The sequence below is a fragment of the Tachyglossus aculeatus genome, chromosome 6 (assembly GCF_015852505.1).
Source record: "Tachyglossus aculeatus isolate mTacAcu1 chromosome 6, mTacAcu1.pri, whole genome shotgun sequence".
Classification (NCBI taxonomy): Eukaryota; Metazoa; Chordata; class Mammalia; order Monotremata; family Tachyglossidae; genus Tachyglossus; species Tachyglossus aculeatus.
In genome coordinates, this window is record NC_052071.1 from 13,752,526 (window position 1) to 13,779,538 (window position 27,013).

Here is a 27,013-nt window from a genome sequence, read left to right on the forward strand (position 1 = left end):
AGGGAGGTTGCCTCCTTGCCTCCTCCCTTCCCCCTCTGGGCAGTGACTGGGGCTCTGTGGAATGAAGCTAAGGAACGCTGGCCCCTGTCCACGCACCTGCTCCAGCTGCACCTGAGCTCCACTGGGCTGGCTCGAAGAACCGGGTGTGGGAGAAAGGGATCCCGGGGAGGTGGGCCAGCCAGGAGCCCCCCGGGCCAGTGTGGCCACCAGTGCGAACCAGCGGCCCCCCCACACCCAGCAGTCAGCCTCCTGAGCTCCCCAGCTGGGCAGCCACCCAGGGCGAGAGCCCGCGGGCGGGGAGGGCCCGCGTCCCACGGGCCATTTCGCAAGCCGGGACGCCACCCAAATCTGGGGGGCGTGGGGCTACAGAGTTGGCCTTCCCCAGGTGGGGTCCCACCCGGGGTCTCGCGGCGTGGCCCGGCGGCGAGACTAACCTCCTTGGGCAACCCCCTGGTCCGGTGGGCAGGGGGCACAGAGTTGGCTTTCCACAGGTGTGGTCCCGTCTGGCCTTGGCATCGCCGGGTCCCGTCGGGGAGGTGGGCGGTGAGCCCGGGGCCGGGCGAGACCCTTCTCCTCGGGCCGCGGACAGAGCCTGCTTGTTTCCCTGAAAGCGGACCTGCAGATGGCTGTCCCCAATGTGTCTCTGGTGAGTTAGGGGGGGCCACCCACGGCGGCCAAGCCTGGGAGTAGAGCCAGGGGACCGGTTTACTGCTCTGGATGAGGCGGGGGCCGCGGAGAGAGCGGAGAGAACGGCATCCTTGGCCACCTGTGGGGTCAGGGAAGGGGGCTACCCCGAGCCTTCAAAGCTGCGGGGGTCCCGGCAAAGAAAAAACCTTTTGGGGATTGGTGTTCCCGAAAGAATCGGCCCCTAAGGTACAGGGCCCTGCTGGTGGCCGAAGCCACCCCTCCGTCTCTTGTTCCATAATTACGGTAATAATAATAATGTTGGTATTTGTTAAGCGCTTACTATGTGCAAAGCACTGTTCTAAGCGCTGGCATAGAGACAAGGTAATCAGGTTGTCCCACGAGGGGCTCACGGTCTTCATCCCGTTTACGGATGAGGGAACTGAGGCCCAGGGAAGTGGAAGTGACTTGCCCAAAGCCACACAGCCGACAAGTGGCGGGGCCGGGATTTGAACCCGCGGCCTCTGACTCCAAAGCCCGGGCTCCTCCCACTGAGCCACGCTCATAGTTGATAGAGCACAGGCCTGAGAGTCAGGAGGTCATGGGTTCTAATCCCGGCTCCACCACTTGTCTGCTGTGGGACCTTGGGCAAGTCACTTGACTTCTCTGGGCCTCAGCGACCTTATCTTTAACATCATCAATCGTATTTATTGAGCGCTTACTATGTGCAGAGCACTGTACTAAGCGCTTGGGAAGTACAAATTGGCAACATATAGAGACAGTCCCTACCCAACAGTGGGCTCACAGTCTAAAAACATGGGGATTGAGACTGTGAGCACCTTGTGGGACAGGGACTGGATCCAACCTTATTTGTTTGTATCCACCCTGCGCTTAATACAGTGCCTGGCACATAATAAGCACTGAACAAGTACCGTATTTGCTCGGTACTTATTCTACGTCAAGCGCTGTGCTGGGGTAGCTATAATACAACCAGATCAGACACAGTCCCTATCTCCCACAGGGCTCCCAATATAAGTGGGAGGGAGAAAAGGTGTTTGACCCCCATTTTTCCCTACCGATGAGAAAACTGAGGCGCAGAGAGGTTAAGCAACTCGTCGAGGGTCACACAGCAGGCAAGCGGCAGAGCTGGGATTAGAACCCAGGTCCCTCTTAGCTCCATTCAGCAAGTTTTCCTCTGGTCCCTGCAGCTGAGGCAGAGCAAGCCCTCTTTGTTGTGCAATGGCCCGGCTCCCCATCATCAACATCAATCGTATTTATTGAGTGCTTACTATGTGCAGAGCACTGTAGTAAGCGCTTGGGAAGTACAAATTGGCAACATATAGAGACGGCCCCTACTCAACGGCGGGCTCACAGTCTAAAAGGGGGAGACAGAGAACAAAACCAAACATACTAACAAAATAAAATAGAATAGATATGTACAAGTATTCATTCATTCATTCAATCATATTTATTGAGCGCTTACTGTGTGCAGAGCACTATACTAAGCGCTTGGGAAGTACAAGGCCCAACACTGGTGAAGTTCACAGCGACTACCAGGGCTACGGGGCAGCTGTGGCCCCATGTCATGGTCATTTTGGGCCCGGCACAAAAGCGAAAAGCTTTGCTCACACTTGGCAGCACTCTTGCCCTCCTGCTGGCTCGGTGCCCTTCATTTGTTCCTTCAGTCGTACTTATTGAGCGCTTACTGTGTGCAGAGCACTATACTAAGCGTCTGGGAGAGTACAATAGAACAATAAGCAGACATTCCCTCCCCCCAATGAGCTTACGGTCTCCCTGTTCTCGCAGGGGTATGCCAGGCAGAGGCGAGGGAGGGCGGGCAGTGCCAGCCACTGATACTGGAATCAACTCCTCTGTTCAGTCCTCTCATATCTATTCTATTTATTTTATTTTGTTAGTATGTTTGGTTTTGTTCTCTGTCTCCCCCTTCTAGACTGTGAGCCCGCTGTTGGGTAGGGACTGTCTCTATACGTTGCCGACTTGGACTTCCCAAGCGCTTAGTCCAGTGCTCTGCACACAGTAAGCGCTCAATAAATACGATTGATTGATTGATTGATTCAGGTCCGAGGTTCACCCGCTGACCTGTCTGGGAAGCTCCATCTTCTTTGTCACAGAGTGGAAGGAGGCCGGGGTGGGGAGACTTGGAATTTAGGAAATATGTTAAAACTTGGGAAGTTGTCATGACTCCCAGGAAACTCACTCTGGGGTGGTTTGGGCCTAGAGGAGTTTGTCGCGAGGAGGGGTTTTCCGGACAAGTTTGTTGTAAAGGACGGAGGATGCCGAGGAAACGGAGTCGCCCAAATTGTGCTTTCCCCTTAGGGAAGATCGTCTACGCGGGGATCCTGAAGTTCAGGACGTGCCCCAGTTGGTGCCGAGTGTGTGAGCCTGTAAGCGGATCCCGGGCTTGGGAGTCAGAGGTCGTGGGTTCTAATCCCGGCGCCGCCACTTGTCAGCTGGGTGACTCTGGGCCAGTCACTTCACTTCTCTGTGCCTCAGTAAAATGGGGATGAAGACTGTGAGCCCCACGTGGGACAACCTGATTACCTTGTATCCCCCCCAGCGCTTAGAACAGCGCTTGGCGTGTAGTGAACGCTTAACAAATACCGTCATTATTGTTATTATTATTATTAAGCTTGTTGTGGGAAGGGAATTTGTCTAGTTGTTATTTTGTACTCACCCAAGCACCGAGTACAGTGCTCTGCGCGCAGTAAGCACTCAATAAATACAACTGAATGAAAATGAATGTTTGTGTGTGTTTAGGCTTGTATAATCTTGTATCAATCAGTGGTATTTATTGAGTACTGTGTGCAGAGCACTGTACTAAGCGCTTGGAAGACTATAATACACGGCACTGAGTACAGTGCTCTGCGCACAGTAAGCACTCAGTAAATACAACTGAATGAAAATGAATGTTTGTGTGTGTTTAGGCTTGTGTAATCTTGTATCAATCAGTGGTATTTATCAAGTTCTTTACTGTGTGCAAAGCACTGTACTAAGCGCTTGGAAGAGTATAATACACGGCACTGAGTACAGTGCTCTGCGCACGGTAAGCACTCAATAAATACAACTGAATGAAAATGAATGTTTGTGTGTGTTTAGGCTTGTATAATCTTGTATCAATCAGTGGTATTTATTGAGTTCTTTCCTGTGTGCAGAGCACTGTACTAAGCGCTTGGAAGAGTACAATACGTGGCCTAATGGCAGGAGCACGGGCTTGGGAGTCAGAGGACATGAGTTCTAATCCCAACTCCGCCACTTGTCTGCTGGGTGACTTCTCTGTTGCCTCAATTACCTCCTCTGTAAAATGGGAATGAAGACGGTGAGCCTCATGTGGGGCAACCTGATTACCTTGTATCTACTCCAGCGCTTAGAGCAGTACTTGGCACGTAGTAAGCGCTTAATAAATAATAATAATAATTATTATTACACTATAACAGAGTTAATAGGCACATCGGAGGAGTTCAACGGGTCAAGCCGAGTTAAAGGGAGCTTTTTTCCCTGGCCTCTTTCTATTTTCCTGGCGATAGAATCGTCTGGAATAAGCAGACTAAACTTCATCAGAGAATCAAGTTTCCTTGACTTCCCAAATTTCCTCCACCCCTCCTTGGTAGCCCACGTTGGTGAGAGGGAAAGCCCAGCTAGCCCTTCTTAATTTTATTTATTTCTATGAATGTCCGTCTCCCCCTCTAGACTGTAAGATCATTGCAGGAAGGGAATGTAGCTGTTCTATTGTACTCTCCCGAGCGCTTAGTACAGTGCTCTGCACACAGCACTGTCTATGCAATTGACTTTTCCTCGTCTCCCACTCCCTTCTGCGTCACCCTGACTTGCTCCCTTTATCATCATCGTCATCAATCGTATTTATTGAGCGTTTACTATGTGCAGAGCACTGTACTAAGCGCTTGGGAAGTACAAATTGGCAATGTATAGAGGGCTGGGCCCACTGTTGGGTAGGGACTGTCTCTGTACATTGCTCTGCACGCACTAAGTGCTCAATAAATGCAATTGATTGATTGAATTTGTGGGTCCAGGCCCCACTGAAGCTTCTGGACCCAAGAGAGGGGCAGCCCTTGCCCGTTCCCCATTTCTACCCAGCTGTGAGCTCGTTGTGGGAAGGGAGTGTGTCACTTAGTACAGTGCTCTGCACACAGTAAGCGCTCAAAAAGTAGGAATGAATGGGGAGAGGGGGTCTCTCCACCCCAACCCTCCGGTGGAGGATTCTGCCCTGATCCAGCGTGGCCTAGGTGATAGAGCCCGGGCGGGCCTGGAAGTTAGAAAGACCCGGGTTCTAATCTGGCTCTGCCACTTGTCTGCTGTGCGATCTTGGACAAGTCTCTTCACTTCTCTGGGCCTCAGTTACCTCATCCGTAAAAATGGGAATTGAGGCTGTGAGCCCTATTTGGCACACGCACTGTGTCCAACCTGATTACTTTGGGCAAGTCACTTCAGCTCATTTAGAGAAGCAGCGTGGCTCAGTGGAAAGAGCCCGGGCTTTGGAGTCAGTGGTCGTGGGTTCAAATCCCGGCTCCGCCACTTGTCAGCTGTGTGACTCAGGGCAAGTCACTTCTCTGTGCCTCAGTTCCCTCGTCTGTAAAGTGGGGATGAAGACTGTGAGCCCCCCATGGGACAACCTGATCACTTTGTAACCTCCCCAGTGCTTAGAACAGTGCGTGGCACCTAGTAAGTGCTTAATAAATGCCCCCATCCGTAAAATGGGGGTTAAGGCTGTGAGCCCTATGTGGGACAAGGATTGTGTCCGACCTGCTTAGCATATATTCATTCATTCATTCAATCATATTTATTGAGCGCTTCCTGTGTGCAGAGCACTGTACTAGGCGCTTGGGAAGTACAAGTTGGCAACATATAGAGACGATCCCTACCCAACAGCCGGCTCACAGTCTAGAAGGGGGAGACAGACAACAAAACAAAACATATTAACAAAATAAAATAAATAGAATAAATATGTACAAATAAAATAGAGTAATAAATACGTACAAACATATGTACGTATATACAGGTGATGTGGGGAGGGGAAGGAGGTAGTGGATAGTGAATGTAGTGGGTAGACGTAGTGGATAGAGAATGGGCTTGGGAGTCAAGTCATGGGTTCCAATCCTGCCTCCGCCGCTTGTCCATCTCAGCGCTTATTACGGTGACGGGAACCTAGTAAGCGCTTACCAAATACCACTTAAAAAAGAAAGAAAAGATCCGGGCCAGGCCCACTAAGACAGCTTCCTGGCACTTGGCCGGTGGACCGTGAGGAGACGGAATTCCCAGCTGGTTCCCTCCAGGAATGAGAACTTGGGGGAGGGGGGAGGGGGTGAAGGAGCTGGGGAGGGCCACACTGTTTGAACGCCTTCATTCTCTCCACAGGTCGAGGCAGGGGTGACCGGAGAGTCGTTGCAGCGTCGTGCCGTTGGCGGTGGAGCATGAGCAGAGAGCCCAGCCCCTGCCCGAGGAGGCCCGCCTGAGGGGCAGCAGAAATCGGTATGGATGGAGGTGTCTAGGCTGATGTTGCGGGACTGGGGAAGGCGCCCCAGGGCAGCAAGAGAGGCTTCTCTAGAGAGGCAACTAGATAGGTCCCCTGGGATTAAATAATAATAATAATAATAATGATGGTCTCCCCCTTCTAGACTGTGAGCCCACCGTTGGGTAGGGACTGTCTCTATATGTTTCCAACTTGTACTTCTCAAACGCTTAGTACAGTGCTCTGCACACAGTAAGCGCTCAATAAATACGATTGATTGATTGATTCTCCTTTTGGGATCCCTGCCATTGAAGCAGAACATCTGGCCCAGGCTGCTTTGGGGCAGTGGAGAGGGAATAGTGAAGTCGCAGCTCACTGTGGGCAGAAAATGTCACTGTTTTTTGTTGTATAGATTGATTGATGGTATTTATTAAGCGCTTACTATGTGCCAAGCACTGTTCTAAGCGCTGGGGAGGTTGCAAGGTGATCAGGTTGTCCCGCGGGAGGCTCACAGTCTTCATCCCCATTTTCCAGATGAGGGCACAGAGAAGTGAAGTGACTTGCCCAAAGTCACACAGCTGACAATTGGCAGAGCCGGGCTTTGAACCCGCGACCTCTGACTCCAAAGCCCGGGCTCTTTCCACTGAGCCACGCTGCTTCTCTCCCCTTTTAGACTGTGAGCCCACTGTTGGGTAGGGACTGTCTCTATATGTTGCCAACTTGGACTTCCCAAGCGCTTAGTACAGTGCTCTGCACACAGTAAGCGCTCAATAAATACGATTGATTGATTGATTGATTCTCCTTTTGGGATCCCTGCCATTGAAGCAGGCTGCTTTGGGGCGTTGGAGAGGGAGTAGTGAAGTCGCAGCTCATTGTGGGCAGGAAATGTCACTGTTTTTTGTTGGATAGTACCCTTCCAAGCGCTCAGTACGAAGCAGCATGGCTAGAGAAGCAGCGTTGCTCAGTGGAAAGAGCCCGGGCTTTGGAGTCAGAGGTCATGGGTTCAAGCCGCGGTTCCGCCAATTGTCAGCTGGGTGACTTTGGGCAAATCACTTCACTTCTCTGGGCCTCAGTCACCTCATCTGCACAATGGGGATTAAGACTGTGAGCCCCCTGTGGGACAACCTGATCACCTTGTAACCTCCCCAGCGCTTAGAACAGTGCTTTAAGCGCTTAATAAATGCCATCGTTATTATTATTATTGTGGAAAGAGCACAGGCTTGGAAGTCAGAGGTTGTGGGTTCTAATCCTGGCTCCACCACTTGTCAGCTGTGTGACTTTGGGCAAGTCACTTCACTTCTCTGGGCCTCAGTCACCTCATCTGTAAAATGGGGATTAAGACTGTGAGCCCCCTGTGGGACAACCTTGTAACCTCCCCAGTGCTTAGAACAGTGCTTTAAGCGCTTAATAAATGCCATCATTATTATTATTATTATAGTGGAAAGAGCACAGGCTTGGAAGTCAGAGGTTGTGGGTTCTAATCCTGGCTCCGCCACTTGTCAGCTGTGTGACCTTGGGCAAGCCACTTAGCTTCTCCGTGCCTCAGTTACCTCATCTGTAGAATGGGGATGAAGACTGTGAGCCAACTTGATATCTTGCCAACTTGTACTTCCCAAGCGCTTAGTACAGTGCTCGGCACACAGTAAGCGCTCAATAAATATGATTGATTGATTGATTGATTGAGCCCCACAGGGGACAACCTGATTACCTCATATCTACTACCCCAGCGCTTAGAACGGCACTTGGCACATCATAAGCGTTTAACAAATACCAACATTATTATTATTATTGTGATTAGTAAGTGCTCAATATGTATGATTGAATGAATGAATGAGTGAATTAAGTGCTGAGGTGCTGAGGGAGGGATGAATGAAGGGAGCAAAATCCAAGTACAAGGGCAATGCAGAAGGGAGCGAGAGGAGAGAAAATGAGGGCTTATCCAGGGAAGGCTTCTTGGAGGAAATGTGCCTTCAGTAAGGCTTTGAAAATCGTATTTAATGAGCGCTTATTGTATTCAGAGCACTGTGCTAAGCGCTGAGGAGATTACAACACAATAGAATCAGTATATATGAGCCTCACCCTTAAGGAGCTTACAGTAGTTATCTCACAGATCTCCATGGAGCAGTGCATAGAGCCTGGGAGTCTAGAGATCATGGGTTCTAATTCTGACTCTGCCGCTTGTTCTCTGTGTGTCCTTGGGCAACTCACTTCACTTCTCTGGGCCTCAGTTCCTTCCTCTGTTAAAATGAGAATCGAGACAGTGAGCCCCACGTGGAGCATGGACTGCGTCCAGCCCAGTTGGCTTGTATCCATTCAATCATATTTATTGAGCGCTTACTGTGTGCAGAGCACTGGACTAAGTGCTTGGGAAGTACAAGTTGGCAACATCTAGAGACGTACAGTGCCTGACGTACAGTAAGCGCTTAGCAAACGTTGTTCGTTATTATTATTAGAGCTCACGACCGGAAAAAAGGCTTTTAGGGCCGCAGGTTCTGTCCGATGAAGCTTTCTGCTGTCCCAGTCCTCAGATGGATTTTTATTAAATGACCTCTGGCACTAAGCCCCTTCTCGATCCACGTAGTGATAAACAGGGGTTTCTACCTGGGCTTGGATTTTCTGGATTTTCAGGTCTTCACCCATAAGGAGAAGCAGCAGCATGGCATAGTGGCTAGAGCGTGGGCCTGAAAGTCCAGAAGGTCATGGGTTCTAATCCCGACTCTGCCACTTGTCTTCTGTGTGTCCTTGGCAAGTCATTTCACTTCTCTGGGCCTCAGTTACCTCATCTGGAAATTGGGGATTGAGACTGGGGACAGGGACTGTGTCCAACCCGATTTCCTTGATTCCACTCCAGTGCTCAGTACAGTGCCTGGCACACAGTAAGCGCTTACCAAATGCCACTATTGTTGTTATTATTATTACTAGTGGCAGCCTCCTGGGACAGAGACAGGGAGTCAGCCCGGTCCCTTTCCAATTCATGGATTCCCGCTCTCCCTGCAATTTAGATTGGGAGCCCCATTCATTCATTCATTCGTATTTATTGAGCGCTTACTATGTGCAAAGCACTGTTCTAAGCGCTGGGGGGATACAAGGGGATCAGGTTGTCCCATGTGGGGCTCACAGTCTTAATCCCCATTTTACAGATGAGGGAACTGAGGCCCAGAGAAGTGAAATGACATTGCCCAAAGTCATGTGGGACTGGGGCTGCATCTGCCCTGATAATCTTATATCTACCCCAGCATTTAGGACAGTGCTTGGCACAGAGTAGGCACTGAACCAACACCCCAATTATTGTTGCTTAATCCCTTTCCATCTCGGAGTCCTGGATGCATCCTTGGCCAGGGCCTGGCATCCTGGAAGGGCTCGCTCTGCCTGGCTGCCCGTCAGCATCCTCACCCTCAGGGCAGGAGGAGTAGGGCACGAGCTATGCCCACTGGATTGTAAACTCTTCGAGGGGTGGGATTGTGCCCACCCCACTGTATTCATAATCATAAATAATAGTAATTGTGGTACTTGTTAAGCACTTCCTTTGTGCCGAGCACTGGTCCTTCCCTTCCCCACAGCACCTGTATATATGTATATATGTTTGTACATATTTATTACTCTATTTATTTTACTTGTACATATCTATTCTATTTATTTTATTTTGTTAGTATGTTTGGTTTTGTTCTCTGTCTCCCCCTTTTAGACTGTGAGCCCACTGTTGGGTAGGGACTGTCTCTATATGTTGCCAAATTTGTACCTCCCAAGCGCTTAGTACAGTGCTCTGCACACAGTAAGCGCTCAATAAATACGATTGATGATGATGATGGTCTAAGGACTGGGGTAGATACAGGTTAATCAGGTTGGACACAATCCCACATGGGGCTCACACTCTTAATCCCCATTTTTACAGAGGACTTAACTGAGGGCCAGAGACGTGAAGTGACTTGCCTGAGGTCACACAGCTGACAAGTGGCAGAGCCCGAATTAGAACCCACGTCCTTCTGACTCCTTGTCCTGTGCTCTATCCACTAGGCCATGCTGTTTCCCTCCCTAGTGCTTAGTACAGTGCTCTGCGCTCATTAAACACCATCCACTGATTGATGTGCCCCACCCCTCCACGTCTTGCATCAAGAAAGGAGAATTAAGGCCCAGGAAGTCCTGACACCCAAGCCTGGGTTCTGCTCCACTGACTTCTGGAACTCTTGTACTTCCCAAGCGCTTAGTACAGTGCTCTGCACACAGTAAGCGCTCAATAAATACAATTGAATGAATGAATGAATGAACTCTTTCCTCCAGTAACCCGAGTGGGCTGTTTTTAACTCAGCCTTGCAGAGAGGGAGGGAGACTTTACCAGCCCAGGTGCCCAGGGACCAAAGTGAAAGAAGGGAACCCTTCTTGGACGATGCATTCATTCATTCAGTTGTATTTATTGAGCACTTACTGTGTGCACAGCACTGTACTAAGCGCTTGGGAAGTCCAAGTTGACAACATATAGAGACGGTCCCTACCCAACAGCGGGTTCACAGTCTAGAAGGGGGAGACAGACAACAAAACCAAACATATTAACAAAATAAAATAGAATAAATATGTACAAGTAAAATAGAGTAATAAATGTGTACAACATATATACATATATACAGGTGCTGTGGGGAGGGGAAGGAGGGGGAGAGGAAGGAGGGGGCTCATTCTGGGAAGTATATACATATATACATTGAGCCATGCTGCTTCTCCCACTCCCTTTATTCTCCCGCCTCCCTGCCTAGTATATATGAATATATTTATAATTTTATTTATAAATATTCCCCATAAATGAATATATTTATAATTTGATTTATAAAGATTCCCCACTGCTACCCTCCCTGCCCAGTGGCCTCCTCATCACCCTCCCACCTCATTGGCCTGGTGGGACCGAGGAGCCCCTTTGACACGCCCCGCCACCCCCTGGGAGAGCAATAATAATAATAATTGTGGTATTTGCTGAGCGCTTACTACGTGCCAGGCGAAGAAGCAGCGTGGCTCAGTGGAAAGAGCCCGGGCTTGGGAGTCAGAGGACGTGGGTTCTAATCCCGCCTCTGCCACTTGTGTGACCTTGAGCAAGCCACTTCTCTGTGCCTCAGTTCCCCATGGGGATGAAGCCCGTGAGCCCCATGTGGGACAGTCTGATGACCCTTGTATCTACCACAGCGCTTAGAACAGTGCCTGGCACATAGAAAGCGCTTAACAAATACTGTCATTATTATAAGCAGATCAGGTTGGACGTGGTCCCCGTCCCACATGGGACTCACAGTCTCAGTCCCCGTTTTCCAGATGAGGGAACAGAGGCCCAGAGAAGTGAAACGAGGTCACCCAGCAGAGAAGCTAGGGAGCCGGGACTAGATCCCAGAACCCGCCGTGGGCTGCTCACCTGGGCACCCCCCGTCCCTCCTGTCTTTCCCAGGCCAGGGGCATCCCGGGCGCCCCTTCCCGCCACGGCCCCGCCAGGCCCCGTCGTCGGCGATGAGGAATTCCGACGAGCAAGCGGCCACCACGGTGTTACAGCGTCTTCTGCAAGAGCAGCTGCGCTACGGCAACTCCAATGAGAACCGCGGCCTGTTGGCCCTGCACCAACAAGCCACGGGGAATGTGGCCCCCTTCCCCAGCGGGGGTGGCGGGCCGGGCGCCCAGGGGGAGGGCCTGAGCCCCCAGGAGCACCCGGCCCAGCTGGGCGGGGCCCACGCGGCCCGGCAGGAGCCCCAGGGCCAGGAGATCCAGGTGGACAGCAGCGTCATGGAGAAGCAGCTGCTGCCGAGGCTGGCGGCCGGCGAGGACCTCCCGACCTACGAGGAGGCCAAGGTCCAGTCGCAGTATTTCCGGGGTCAGCAGCACGCCAGCGTCGGGGCCGCCTTCTACGTCACGGGCGTGACCAACCAGAAGATGCGCACCGAGGGCCGGCCGGCCGTCCAGCGGGTCAACCCGGGCAAGGTTCACCAGGACGAGGGGCTCCGGGACCTCAAGCGGGGCCACGTCCGCTCCCTCAGCGAGCGGCTGATGCAGCTGTCGCTGGCCACCAGCGGGGTCAAGGCCCACGCGCCCGTCACCAGCGCCCCGCTCTCACCGCCGCAGCCTGGCGACCTCTACCAGGCCCCCGGCGGCTCGGGCGACTTCTACAAGCCCCCGGGGCCGGCCGGCCTGAAGGGCGTGGAGCCCAGGGGACCGCCACCGGAGTACCCGTACAAGAGCGTGCCCGCCCCGGGCAAGGAGGTGGCCCACTTCTATGGCGACCATCGCCTGAGCCAGCCGGGGAGAGCCGAGGGGCCGGTCGTGAGGTACCAGCACCCGCCCGAGTATGGGGCCATGAGGTAAGCCGAGACCCTTCCCCCCGATTCCTCCATCTCCGGCCCCCTGCTGCTCTCCCACAGGGGCGGAGGGAAGAGGGAGGTGGGTTGGTTTTGGGGAACGTTGGCGGGGAAGGGCGGACGGATGGGTGATGAGGAGAACCGGCCACCGTCTTGGATTTCTGGTGGTCATCTCAGACTCTCAACCCCCTCGCCCGTCTCTCCGTGCCCGAGCAGGAGAGCTGAGCGGGGCCGCTTCTACCCGCAAGGTGGATGGGAATCCTCTGGTTTCCCCAGGGCTCGGGGAAGGCTGAGACTCTCCTCGCTTCCGTGGTAAGCTCCTGCCGGAGACCCCGTGCCCTCAGGCAGTCAGTCAGTCGTATTTACTGAGCGCCTACCGTGTGCAGAACACCGTACTAAGAGCTTGGGAGAGTAAAATTCACAGGCACGTTCCCTGCCTACAGCAAGCTAATAGTCCGGAGTGGGGGAATCCTCTCCTTCGGCTTCTTTTTCAGTCCCACTGTTATTTCAGAAGCCCAGATATTTGGAAGCCCCCACAGGAAGAGCAGGGGTGGGTGGGAAGGATAATAGGGGAATGAAGTGGGGGCCGTCACTTGTGGTCATCCCTGGCCTGTCTTGCTCTTAGGGGGTGCTCGGGGATGATATGGTCGGGCTGCCCGATTCTCCACTTCGGGCCTCCTGTACCTTTGACTGTTTGACTGCCTAATAAGAATTGTGGTATTTGCGAAGAGCTTACTAGGTACTGAGCACTAGGCTAAGCGCTGAGGCAGATCCGTTACGCTCAGATCTGACCCAGTTCCTGTCCCACACAGGGCTCGTAGTTCAAGGGGGAGGAATTCATCACTATTTTCCAGGGGAGGAAAATGAGGTCCAGACACGTTCAGTGACGTGGCCAAGATCACAGTGCAGACAAGCGACGGAGCCTCCTGATTCCCAACCCTGTGCTCTTTTCACTCGGCCATGCTGCAACACTCCCAATGGTGGGGAGGGGACTCAAGGGCGTGACCAGGCTTGGAGAGTTCGACCGGGCCCGTTTCCGGTAGCCTCTTCCTCCTTATGTTGCCAACTTGTACTTCCCAAGCGCTTAGTACAGTGCTCTGCACACAGTAAGCGCTCAATAAATATGATTGATTGATTGGGTCAGTCTGGGAAAGAGAGGAGGTGGTGGTGGTTACAGAGAAGTTCAGGAAGGGTGGCTTTCTCCCCTGCTGCCCCCTTCCCGCCCATCACCCCCCATCCCACTTTCTCCCTGGGACGAGGTTTGGGTGATGATAGCGCTCTCCATCTTCCTCTCAGAGGCCTAGGCAGGCAAAGCTTGCCTTCAGGACATCTCTATTTTTGAAAGTCCTTCCATCACCTCAAGCTTACCATGTCCAAAACAGAACTCCTTATCTTCTCACCCAAACCCTGTCCTCCGCTTGGCTTTCTCATCACTGTAGACGGCACCACCACCCTTCCCGACACCTTGGCGTTATCCTCGCCTCCCGTCTCTCATTCAACCCACATATTCAAACCATCGCTAAAGCCCGTCGGTCCCACCTTCACAACATCGCTAAAATCTGCCAGTTTGAGTGCCCTGCTAAGCCCTAGGGCCTGGGGCCGCTGGGAGGGAAGAGACCGACAGAGGCAAGTCCAGCCTCCCGGCCGTGTCGTAGTGGATAGAGTAAGGGCCCGGCAAGTCAGAAGAGCTTGGGTTCTAATGCCGCCTGCGCCACTTGTCTGCTCTGTGACCTTGGGCAAGTGACTTCACTTCTCTGGGCCTCATTTACCTCATCTGTAAAATGGGGATTGAGACCATGAGCCCCACGTGGGACAGGGACTGCGTCCAGTCCGATTTGCTTGTATTGACTCCAGTGCTTAGTACAGTGCCTGGCCCATACTAAGCACTTTACAAATAACCATAATTATTATTATCTCCCCCTACTATTCAAAGCCTCATTGAAGGCACATTCATTCATTCATTCAGTCATATTTATTGAGCGCTTACTGTGTGCTGTACACTGTACTAAGCGCTGACCTCCTCCAAGAGGCCTTCCCTGACTAAGCCCTCCTTTCCTTTTCTCCCACTCCCTTCTGTGTCACCCTGACTCGCCCCCTTCATTCATCACCCCCCGCTCAGCCCCACAGCACTTATGTCCCTTTTTGTAATTTATTTCTTTACATTAACGTCCATCTCCCCCTCTAGACAGTAAGCTCTCTGTGGGCGGGGAACATGTCTGATTATTGAAATATTGTACTGTTCCAAGCATTTAGTACAATGCTCTGCGCACAGTAAGCACTCAGGAAGTACGATTCACTGACTGGCTAGCTTGTGGAAGAGCCAGGATTAGAAGCAGCGCGGCTCAGTGGAAAGAGCACGGGCTTTGGAGCCAGAGGTCATGGGTTCGAATCCCGACTCTGCCCCATGTCTGCTGGGTGACCTTGGGCAAGTCACTTAACTTCTCCGAGCCTCAGTTACCTCGTCTGTACAATGGGGATTAAGACTGTGAGCCCCACGTGGGACAATTTGATCACCATGTATCCCCCCCAGCGCTTTGAACAGTGCTCTGCACATAGTAAGAGCTTAACAGATGCCATCAAAAAAAAAACAACAAAAACCCAGGTCTCCTGACTCCCGGGCCTGTGCTCCATTTACTGTGCCATGGTGCTTCATGGTGGACTTTTGGTAGAGTTCTTACGGAGGGGAAAAACTGGATTAAAGGAGGAAGAAGTGGGGAGGGGCATTGCAGGGAATAATAATAATAATAATAATGGTGGCATTTATTAAGCGCTTACTACATGCAAAGCTTTGGCCCAAAGAAATGTCAGGGTGGAATTTGAAGCTGCTGAAAGCCCTGGCTAAGCCTGTGTCAGTGAGTAGCCTAGGGGTCATTTCCTCTCTCAAACAATGCAGGGGGTCTGCTCCGAGGTTGCCCAGCCAGCCCGCTGACTCGCCCCAGGATGAAGGAGGATGTGGGGAAGGTAACCCTTTAGCTGCTGCTGGGAATCCTCTGCCTCTCCCTGACACAGGCATTGTTACAAGGGGGTAATAATAATAATAATAATAAAAATAATGGTCTTTGTTAGGCGCTTCCTATGTGCCAGTCACTGTATCAAGCACTGGGCTAGATACAAGCAAATCACGGTGAACGCGGTCCCTGTCCTACGTGGGGCTCACAGTCTTCATCCCCAGTTTACAGATGAGGTAAACTCATGAGGTAGAGAAGCAGCGTGGCTCAGTGGAAAGAGCACGGGCTTTGGAGCCAGAGGTCATGGGTTCAAATCCCGGCTCCGCCAGTTGTCAGCTGTGTGACTTTGGGCAAGTCACTTAACTTCTCTGGGCCTTAGTTACCTCATCTGTAAAATGGGGATTAAGACTGTGAGCCCCCCCATGGGACAACCTGATCACTTTGTAACCTGAACAGTGCTTTGCACATAGTAAGCGCTTAATAAATGCCATTATTATTATTATTATTATTATCTCAGGGCTTAGAACAGTGCTTGGCACTTAATAAGCACTTAATAATAATAATAATAATAATTTTGGTATTTGTTAAGTGCTTACTATGTGCCAAGCACAATTCTAAGCTCTGGACAAATACCATCATCATTATTATTATTACACGAAGCCCTGGGGTTGATACAAAACAATCAGGTCAGAAACAGCCCCAGCCCCATTCGTAGCTCATATTCTGAGGGAAGGAGAACAGGTATATTGTCCTGAATTGCAGATGAGGAAACTGAGGCCCGGAGAAATGAAATGACAAGCCCAGGGTCACCCACGTCAGGACAGAGGAGTGGTTATTCTTTCTTTAAAAATACCCCAGGGTTGGAGATGCCTCAGTTTCTTGTGGTGGCCTGTTATTACTGAATCATTTCATGGCCTCTGTTGAGCACCTACTGTGTGCAGAGCACTGTACTGAACACTTGGGAGGGTCCAGTCCAATTGAATAGATAGACGTGATTCCTACCCGCAGGGTGCTTGCTCTTTAGAGGGGTGTTTCTTATCTTTCATTCACTCAGTCGTATTTATTGAGCGCTTACTGTGCAGAGCTTCTTTTTTTGTTAACGGCATTTTTTAAGCCCTTACTACGTGCAAAGCACTGTTCTAAGTGCTGGAGAGGCTACAAGGTGATCAGGTTGTCTCTCAGGGGACTCACAGTCTTAATCCCCATTTTTCAGATGAGGGAACTGAGGCCCAGAGAAGTGAAATGACTTGCCCAAAGTCACCCAGCTGACAAGTGGCAGAACTGGGATTTGAACCCACGACCTCTGACTCCAAAGCCCGGGCTCTTTCCACCGAGCCACGCTGCTCATCGTGTGCAGGGTACGTCTCTAGCGATCCCGTTGTGTTGGACTCTCCCGGCGGCCAGCCCCCAGGACCAGCATCATCATCAATCGTATTTATTGAGCGCTTACTATGTGCAGAGCACTGTACTAAGCGCTTGGGAAGTACAAATTGGCAACATATAGAGACAGTCCCTACCCAACAGTGGGCTCACAGTCTAAAAGCAGGCCCTCGGTGTCCGGCCTTCGGCGTCCGATGACCCCGGTCGCTCCGCTGGGAAAACGTTTCCATTTCGGATTCCCCATCTGGAGCATCAGCGGGACCCAGATCACCTTCATCCTTCTGTGCCTTCACAAGCGCTTAGCACAGTGGCTGGCACCCAGGGGTGCTCAGTACATACAGCATACAGAGGCAGTGTGGCTCAGTGGAAAGAGCCTGGGCTTTGGAGTCAGAGCTCATGGGTTCAAATCCCAGCTCTGCCAATTGTCAGCTGTGTGACTTTGGGCAAGTCACTTAACTTCTCTGGGCCTCAATTATCTCAACTGTAAAATGGGGATGAAGACTTTGAGCCCTCCGTGGGACAACCTGATCACCTAGTAACATCCCTAGTAACCTAGTGTGTGCGGGGGCTGGAGGGAGGAGAGAGGGGGGCTCGCCGTGGGCCCGGGTCAGCCAGAGAAGCAGCATGGCTCAGTGGAAAGAGCCCGGGCTTTGGAGTCACAGGTCGTGGGTTCAAATCCAGGCTCCGCCAACCGTCAGCTGTGTGACTTTGGGCAGGTCACTTCACTTCTCTGGGCCTCAGTTCCCTCATCTGGAAAATGGGGACTAATGTGAGCCCCCCGTGGGACAACCTGATCACCTTGTAACCTCTCCAGCGCTTAGAACAGTGCTTTGCACATAATAAGCGCTTAACAAATACCATCAGCATCCCCAGCGCTTAGAACAGTGCTTTGCACATAGTAAGCACTTAATAAATGCCATTATTATTATTATTATACCATTTCTACTACTACTGGTGGGGAGACTAGACAGATGCATGCTAGCACACACACACACTCACGCATGCGCACATGTACTCACTTGCACACACACACAGACTGTCATGCACATGCACACAGACTGTCATGAGTGCACATACGTGTAATCTCTCACTCGCACACACACACACGCATACTCTCGCACACTAACGTGCACTCAGTTCTAGAGCCGAAGTGCTAGAAGCATCCAGCATAAAAGGAGTTTGTAGGCTCTAGGCTTTGCAGGTAGGACGTGTGTCTGGTTAGATTGTTATATTGTACTCTCCCAAGTGCTCTGCGCACAGTAAGCGCTCAATAAAACACAGATGATGTAGTGGTTAGAGCACGGGCTGGGAGCCAGAAGGTCATGGGATCTAGTCCTGGCTCCGCCACTTATGTGCTGTGTGACCTTTGGCAAGTCACTTCACTTCTCTGTCCCCTCATCTGTAAAATGGGCATTGAGACTGTGAGCCTCACGTGGGACGCTTGTGCCCACCCCAGCGCTTAGTACAGTGCCTGGCCACTTAGCAAGCGCTCAATAAACGCCGTTATTATTATTATTTAATAATAATAAATGCAATTGACCGACTGGGCGCTTGCCCAAGAAGCAACGTGGCCCGACGGAAAGAGCCCGGATCTGGAAGCGGGAACCTCTCGGCTGCCGAGCGACCTTGGGCAAGTCGCTTGATTTCTCGGGTTCCTCGCCCGTCCGAGTGGGGATTCATTCAGTCGTATTTATTGAGCGCTTACTGTGTGCAGAGCACTGTCCTAAGCACTTGGGATGAAATCCCCGCCTCCCGGGTGGGTCGGGGCTGGCTTCTCGGGTTCCCCTCCCGTCAGGGCGGGGATGAAATCCCTGCCTCCCCGATGGGTCGGGGCTGGCTCCGTTCAGGTTGCATTCGAGCCACCTTAGCGTGGCTCCTGTCGCAGACACCACCCTTGTCGGCGGCTTTCGACCACCACCGGCCGCTCACTCCCCTCTCGTCCGGCAGGCCGGGCCAGGATGCGGTTCTGCAGAGGCCCCCCCACCATCACAGCCCCACCTCCTCGCTCACGTCCCTGGGCTCGTTGACCATGCTGCAGTCCCCGCCGCCGCCGTCCAGGCTCTCCCCGTGCCAGCCGCTGCCGCCGCCCCTGACCCCCAGCCCGGGCGACCTGGGCCCGCTCCTGCCCAGGGCCCCGCAGCCCCTCCACCCGGGGGACCCCTACCGCCTGGGCCAGCCGACCCTGCCCCCCTTGGAGCCGTACCCGCCCGGGCCCCGGGGCCAGCCTCCGGGCCCCTACCAGCCATTCCCGGCGGACCCGTTCGCCATCGTGGCCAGGGCCCAGCAGATGGTGGAGATCCTGTCAGAGGAGAACCGGGCCATCCGACAGGAGCTGGACGGCTGCTACGAGAAGGTGGCCAGACTGCAGAAGGTGAGGAGGAGGGCGGGCGGGTTCTGGGCGGCCGTCGTCCCTTCCGCCGGCTTCGGCTTCCTCCCCTCGTCAGGGTTTACTGAGGGCCTTCCGTGTGCCCAGTGCTGCGTTGAGCCCCTGGTAATAGTAACTGTAGTATTTAAGCACTTCCCGTGTGCCAGACGTCGGGATGGGTAGAGGCAAATCGGGTTGGACCCAATCCCCGCCCCACGTGGGGCTCACATGGTGTACAGAGCGCTGTGCTGGGCACCTGCTGTGCGCTGAGCATCTTCAGTGTGGAAAGCGCTAGGCTGGGTGCCTACTGGGTGCAAATCAATCAATCAATCGTATTTATTGAGCGCTTACTGTATACAGAGCACTGTACTAAGCCCTTGGGAAGTCCAAGTTGGCAACATCTAGAGACAGTCCCTACCCAACAGTGGGCTCACAGTCTAAAAGGGGGAGACGGAGAACAAAACCAAACATGCTAACAAAATAAAATAAATAAAATAGATATGTACATGTAAAATAAATTGAGTAATAAATATGTACGAACATATATACAGGAGCTGTGGGGAAGGGAAGGAGGTAAGATGAGGGGGATGGAGAGGGGGGCGAGGGGGAGAGGAAGGAAGGGGGAGCTGGGCTGGGTGCTTCCTGGAAGTAGATAGCATGTAGACACTTGAGACCGTACACGCGAAGGTTAAGAGTACTGAGTCCGCGCTCAACAAGTGGAGAGTTGTAATGGAAAGGCAACTGGTAGGTGAAGGGGCGCTTGTTGAGCGCTTGCTATATGCTAAGCACTGTTCTAAGCACTGGGGCAGAAACAAGTTAATCAGATTGGACAGAGTCCCTGTCAATCAATCAATCAATCAATCGTATTTATTGAGCGCTTACTGTGTGCAGAGCACTGTACTAAGCGCTTGGGAAGGACAAGTTGGCAACATATAGAGACAGTCCCTACCCAACAGTGGGCTCACAGTCTAAAAGGGGGAGACGGAGAACAAAACCAAACATGCTAACAAAATAAAATAAATAGAATAGATATGTACACGTAAAATAAATAGAGTAATAAATATGTACAAGCATATATACATATATGCAGGTGCTGTGGGGAAGGGAAGGAGGTAAGATGGGGGGATGGAGAGGGGGACGAGGGGGAGAGGAAGGAAGGGGGAGCTGGGCTGGGTGCTTCCTGGAAGTAGATAGCATGTAGACACTTGAGACCGTACACTCGAAGGTTAAGACTACTGAGTCCGCGCTCAACAAGTGGAGAGTCGTAATGGAAAGGCATCTGGTAGGCGAAGGGGCGCTTGTTCTCTGTCTACCCCTTCTAGACTGTGAGCCCACTGTTGGGTGGGGACGGTCTCTATATGTTGCCAACTTGTACTTCCCAAGCGCTTAGTACAGTGCTCTGCACACAGTAAGCACTCAATAAATACGATTGATTGATTGATTGCATAGGGTTAGGGCATGGGCCTGGGAGTCTGAAGGTTTGCTGCCATTTGTCTGCTGCATAGGGTTAGGGCATGGGCCAGGGAGTCACAAGGTTTGCTGCCATTTGTCTCATCCCCCTGGCCTGGAATGCCCTCCCTCTGCCCATCCACCAAGCTAGCTCTCTTCCTCCCTTCAGGGCCCTGCTGAGAGCTCACCTCCTCCAGGAGGCCTTCCAGGATTGAGCCCCCTCCTTCCTCTCCCCCTCGTCCTCCTCTCCATCCCCCTGTCTTGCCTCCTTCCCTACAGCACCTGTATACATGTATATATGTTTGTACATATTTATTACTCTATTTTATTTGTACATATGTATTTATTTTATTTTGTTAATATGTTTGGTTTTGTTCTCTGTCTACCCCTTCTAGACTGTGAGCCCACTGTTGGGTAGGGACTGTCTCTATATGTTGCCAACTTGTCCTTCCCAAGCGCTTAGTACAGTGCTCTGCACACAGTAAGCGCTCAATAAATACGATTGATTGTTGATTGCATAGGGATAGGGCACGGGCCTGGGAGTCACAAGGTTTGCTGCCATTTGTCTGCTGCATAAGGTTAGGGCACGGACCAGGGAGTCACAAGGTTTGCTGCCATTTGTCTCATCCCCCTGGCCTGGAATGCCCTCCCTCTGCCCATCCACCAAGCTAGCTCTCTTCCTCCCTTCGGGGCCCTACTGAGAGCTCACCTCCTCCAGGAGGCCTTCCCAGACGGAGCCCCCTCCTCCCTCTCCCCCTCGCCCCCCTCTCCATCCCCCCGTCTTGCCTCCTTCCCTTCCCCACAGCACCTGTATACATGTGTATATTTTTGTACATATTTATTACTCTATTTATTTTACTTGTAAATATCTATTCTATTTATTTTATTTTGTTAATATGTTTGGTTTTGTTCTCTGTCTACCCCTTCTAGACTGTGAGCCCACTGTTGGATAGGGACTGTCTCTATATGTTGCCAACGTGTGCATCCCAAGCGCTTAGTACAGTGCTCTGCACACAGTAAGCGCTCAATAAATACGATTGATTGATTGATTGATTGCATAGGGTTAGGGCACGGGCCTGGGAGTCTGAAGGTTTGCTGCCATTTGTCTGCTGCATAGGGTTAGGGCACGGGCCAGGGAGTCACAAGGTTTGCTGCCATTTGTCTCATCCCCCTGGCCTGGAATGCCCTCCCTTTGCCCATCCACGAAGCTAGCTCTCTTCCTCCCATCGGGGCCCTACTGAGAGCTCACCTCCTCCAGGAGGCCTTCCCAGACGGAGCCCCCTCCTTCCTCTCCCCCTCGCCCCCCCTCTCCATCCCCCTGTCTTGCCTCCTTCCCTTCCCCACAGCACCTGTATACATGTGTATATTTTTGTACATATTTATTACTCTATTTATTTTACTTGTACATATCTATTCTATTTATTTTATTTTGTTAATATGTTTGGTTTTGTTCTCTGTCTACCCCTTCTAGACTGTAAGCCCACTGTTGGATAGGGACTGTCTCTATATGTTGCCAACGTGTACATCCCAAGCGCTTCATACAGTGCTCTGCACACAGTATGCGCTCAATAAATACGATTGATTGATTGATTGATTGCATAGGGTTAGGGCACGGGCCTGGGAGTCTGAAGGTTTGCTGCCATTTGTCTGCTGCATAGGGTTAGGACATGGGCCAGGGAGTCACAAGGTTTGCCACCATTTGTCTGTTGCATAGGGTTAGGGCATGGGCCAGGGAGTCACAAGGTTTGCTGCCATTTGTCTCATCCCCCTGGCCTGGAATGCCCTCCCTTTGCCCATCCACCAAGCTAGCTCTCTTCCTCCCATCGGGGCCCTACTGAGAGCTCACCTCCTCCAGGAGGCCTTCCCAGACGGAGCCCCCTCCTTCCTCTCCCCCTCCTCCCCCCTCCATTCCCCCCGTCTTGCCTCCTTCCCTTCCCCAGTGCACCTGTATACATGTGTATACTTTTGTACACATTTATTACTCTATTTATTTTACTTGTACATATCTATTCTATTTATTGTATTTTGTTAATATGTTTGGTTTTGTTCTCTGTCTACCCCTTCTAGACTGTGAGCCCACTGTTGGGTAGGGACTGTCTCTATATGTTGCCAACGGGTATATCCCAAGCGCTTAGTACAGTGCTCGGCACACAGTAAGCGCTCAATAGGTACGATTGATTGATTGATTGCATAGGGGTAGGGCACGGGCCTGGGAGTCTGAAGGTTTGCTGCCATTTGTCTGCTGCATAGGGTTAGGGCACGGACCAGGGAGTCACAAGGTTTGCTGCCATTTGTCTGCTGCATAGGGTTAGGGCACGGACCAGGGAGTCACAAGGTTTGCTGCCATTTGTCTCATCCCCCTGGCCTGGAATGCCCTCCCTCTGCCCATCCACCAAGCTAGCTCTCTTCCTCCCTTCGGGGCTGAGAGCTCACCTCCTCCAGGAGGCCTTCCCAGACTGAGCCCCCTCCTTCCTCTCCCTCTGGTCCCCCCTCCATCCCCCGATCTTGCCTCCTTCCCTTCCCCACAGCACCTGTATATATGCATATATGTTTGTACATATTTATTACTCTATTTTACTTGCACATATCTATTCTATTTATTTTATTTTGTTAATATGTTTGGTTTTGTTCTCTGTCTACCCCTTCTAGACTGTGAGCCCACTGTTGGGTAGGGACGGTCTCTATATTTTGCCAACTTGTACTTCCCAAGCGCTTAGCACAGTGCTCTGCACACAGTAAGCGCTCAATAAATAAGATTGCTTGATTGATTGCATAGGGTTAGGGCACAGGCCTGGGAGTCACAAGGTTTGCTGCCATTTGTCTGCTGCATAGGGTTAGGGCATGGGCCTGGGAGTCACAAGGTTTGCTACCATTTGTCTGTTGCATAGGGTTAGAGCACGGGCCAGGGAGTCACAAGGCTTGCTGCCATGTGTCTGCTGCATAGGGTTAGGGCACGGGCCTGGGATTCACAAGGTTTGCTGCCATTTGTCTGCTGCATAGGGTTAGGGCACGGGCCAGGGAGTTACAAGGTTTGCTGCCATTTGTCTCATCCTCCTGGCCTGGAATGCCCTCCCTCTGCCCATCCACCAAGCTAGCTCTCTTCCTCCCTTCAGGGCCCTACTGAGAGCTCACCTCCTCCAGGAGGCATTCCCAGATTGAGCCCCCTCCTTCCTCTCCCTCTCGTCCCCCTCTCCATCCCCCCCATCTTGCCTCCATCCCTTCCCCAGCACCTGTATATATGTGTATATGTTTGTACATATTTATTACTCTATTTATTTTACTTGTACATATCTATTCTATTTATTTTATTTTGTTAATATGTTTGGTTTTGTTCTCTGTCTACCCCTTCTAGACTCTGAGCCCACTGTTGGGTAGGGACGGTCTGTATATGTTGCCAACTTGTACTTCCCAAGCACTTAGTACAGTGCTCTGCACACAGTAAGCGCTCAATAAATACGATTTGATTGATTGATTGATTGCATAGGGTTAGGGCACGGGCCTGGGAGTCTGAAGGTTTGCTGCCATTTGTCTGCTGCATAGGGTTAGGGCATGGGCCAGGGAGTCACAAGGTTTGCTACCATTTGTCTGTTGCATAGGGTTAGAGCACGGGCCAGGGAGTCACAAGGTTTGCTGCCATTTGTCTCATCCCCCTGGCCTGGAATGCCCTCCCTTTGCCCATCCACCAAGCTAACTCTCTTCCTCCCTTCGGGGCCCTACTGAAAGCTCACCTCCTCCAGGAGGCCTTCCCAGATTGAGCCCCCTCCTTCCTCTCCCCCTCGTCCCCGTCTCCATCCCCCCCGTCTTGCCTCCGTCCCTTCCCCACAGCACCTGTATATATGTGTATATGTTTGTACATATTTATTACTCTATTTATTTTACTTGTACATATCTATTTATTTTATTTTGTTAATATGTTTGGTTTTGTTCTCTGTCTACCCCTTCTAGACTGTGAGCCCACTGTTGGGTAGGGACTGTCTCTATATGTTGCCAACTTGTACTTCCCAAGTGCTTAGTACAGTGCTCTGCACACAGTAAGCGCTCAATAAATACGATTGATTGTTGATTGCATAGGGATAGGGCACGGGCCTGGGAGTCACAAGGTTTGCTGCCATTTGTCTGCTGCATAGGGTTAGGGCACGGACCAGGGAGTCACAAGGTTTGCTGCCATTTGTCTCGTCCCCCTGGCCTGGAATGCCCTCCCTCTGCCCATCCACCAAGCTAGCTCTCTTCCTCCCTTCGGGGCCCTACTGAGAGCTCACCTCCTCCAGGAGGCCTTCCCAGACTGAGCCCCCTCCTTCCTCTCCCCCTCGCCCCCCTCTCCATCCCCCCGTCTTGCCTCCTTCCCTTCCCCACAGCATCTGTATATATGTATATATGTTTGTACATATTTATTACTCTATTTTACTTGTACATATCTATTCTATTTATTTTATTTTGTTAATATGTTTGGTTTTGTTCTCTTTCTACCCCTTCTAGACTGTGAGCCCACTGTTGGGTAGGGACGGTCTCTATATTTTGCCAACTTGTACTTCCCAAGCGCTTAGTACAGTGCTCGGCACACAGTAAGCGCTCAATAAATACGATCAATTGATTGATTGATTGCATAGGGGTAGGGCACGGGCCTGGGAGTCACAAGGTTTGCTGCCATTTGTCTGCTGCGTAGGGTTAGGGCAGGGGCCAGGAAGTCACAAGGTTTGCTACCATTTGTCTGTTGCATAGGGTTAGGGCACGGGCCAGGGAGTCACAAGGTTTGCTGCCATGTGTCTGCTGCATAGGGTTAGGGCACGGGCCTGGGATTCACAAGGTTTGCTGCCATTTGTCTGCTGCATAGGGTTAGGGCATGGGCCAGGGAGTCACAAGGTTTGCTGCCATTTGTCTCATCCCCCTGGCCTGGAATGCCCTCCCTCTGCCCATCCACCAAGCTAGCTCTCTTCCTCCCTTCGGGGCCCTACTGAGAGCTCGCCTCCTCCAGGAGGCCTTCCCAGACGGAGCCACCTCCTTCCTCTCCCCCTCCTCCCCCCTCCATTCCCCCCGTCTTGCCTCCTTCCCTTCCCCACAGCACCTGTATGCATGTATATATTTTTGTACATATTTATTACTCTATTTATTTTACTTGTACATATCTATTCTATTTATTTTATTTTATTAATATGTATGGTTTTGTTCTCTGTCTACCCCTTCTAGACTGTGAGCTCACTGTTGGATAGGGACTGTCTCTATATGTTGCCAACGGGTACTTCCCAAGCGCTTAGTACAGTGCTCTGCACACAGTAAGCACTCAATAAATACGATTGATTGATTGATTGCATAGGGTTAGGCCACGGGCCAGGGAGTCACAAGGTTTGCTGCCATTTGTCTGCTGCATAGGGTTAGGGCGTGGGCCAGGGAGTCACAAGGTTTGCTGCCATTTGTCTCATCCCCCTGGCCTGGAATGCCCTCCCTCTATAGCTCTCTGCCTCCCTTCAGTGCCCTACTGGGAGCCCACCTCCTCCAGGAGGCCTTCCCCGATTGAGCCCCCTCCTTCCTCTCCCTCTTGTCCCCCTCTCCATCCCCCCATCTTGCCTCCTTCCCTTCCCCACAGCACCTGTATATATGTATATATGTTTGTACATATTTATTACTCTATTTTACTTGTACATACCTATTCTATTTATTTTATTTTGTTAATATGTTTGGTTTTGTTCTCTGTCTACCCCTTCTAGACTGTGAGCCCACTGTTGGGTAGGGACTGTGTCTATATGTTACCAACTTGTACTTCCCATGCGCTTAGTACAGTGCTCGGCACACAGTAAGCGCTCAGTAAATACGATTGATTGATTGATTGCATAGGGGTAGGGCATGGGCCTGGGAGTCACAAAGTTTGCTGCCATTTGTCTGCTGCATAGGGTTAGGGCATGGGCCAGGGAGTCACAAGGTTTGCTGCCATGTGTCTGCTGCATAGGGTTAGGGCACGGGCCTGGGATTCACAAGGTTTGCTGCCATTTGTCTGCTGCATAGGGTTAGGGCACGGGCCTGGGATTCACAAGGTTTGCTGCCATTTGTCTGCTGCATAGGGTTAGGGCATGGGCCAGGGAGTCACAAGGTTTGCTACCATTTGTCTCATCCCCCTGGCCTGGAATGCCCTCCCTCTGCCCATCCACCAAGCTAGCTCTCTTCCTCCCTTCAGGGCCCTACTGAGAGCTCACCTCCTCCAGGAGGCCTTCCCAGACTGAGCCCCCTCCTTCCTCTCCCCCTCGCCCCCCTCTCCATTCCCCCATCTTGCCTCCTTCCCTTCCCCACAGCATCTGTATATATGTTTGTACATATTTATTACTCTATTTATTTTACTTGTACATATCTATTTTATTTATTTTATTTTGTTAATATGTTTGGTTTTGTTCTCTGTCTACCCCTTCCAGACTGTGAGCCCACTGTTGGGTAGGGACGGTCTCTGTATTTTGCCAAC

General features: G+C 51.6%; 1 protein-coding gene across 1 annotated transcript in view; it reads left to right on the plus strand.

Moving 5' to 3' along the window:
• Positions 1-492: 492 nt before the first annotated feature.
• Positions 493-27,013, plus strand: part of AMOT (angiomotin) — a 65,982-nt gene continuing 39,461 nt past the window's right edge. Inside the window, exons 1-4 of the mRNA XM_038748482.1 lie at positions 493-646; positions 6,016-6,129; positions 11,529-12,429; positions 18,702-19,125. Of these exons, the coding sequence (XP_038604410.1) occupies positions 11,588-12,429; positions 18,702-19,125 (1,266 nt within the window). The 5' untranslated portion in view covers positions 493-646; positions 6,016-6,129; positions 11,529-11,587. The remainder of the gene's footprint in view (positions 647-6,015; positions 6,130-11,528; positions 12,430-18,701; positions 19,126-27,013) is intronic.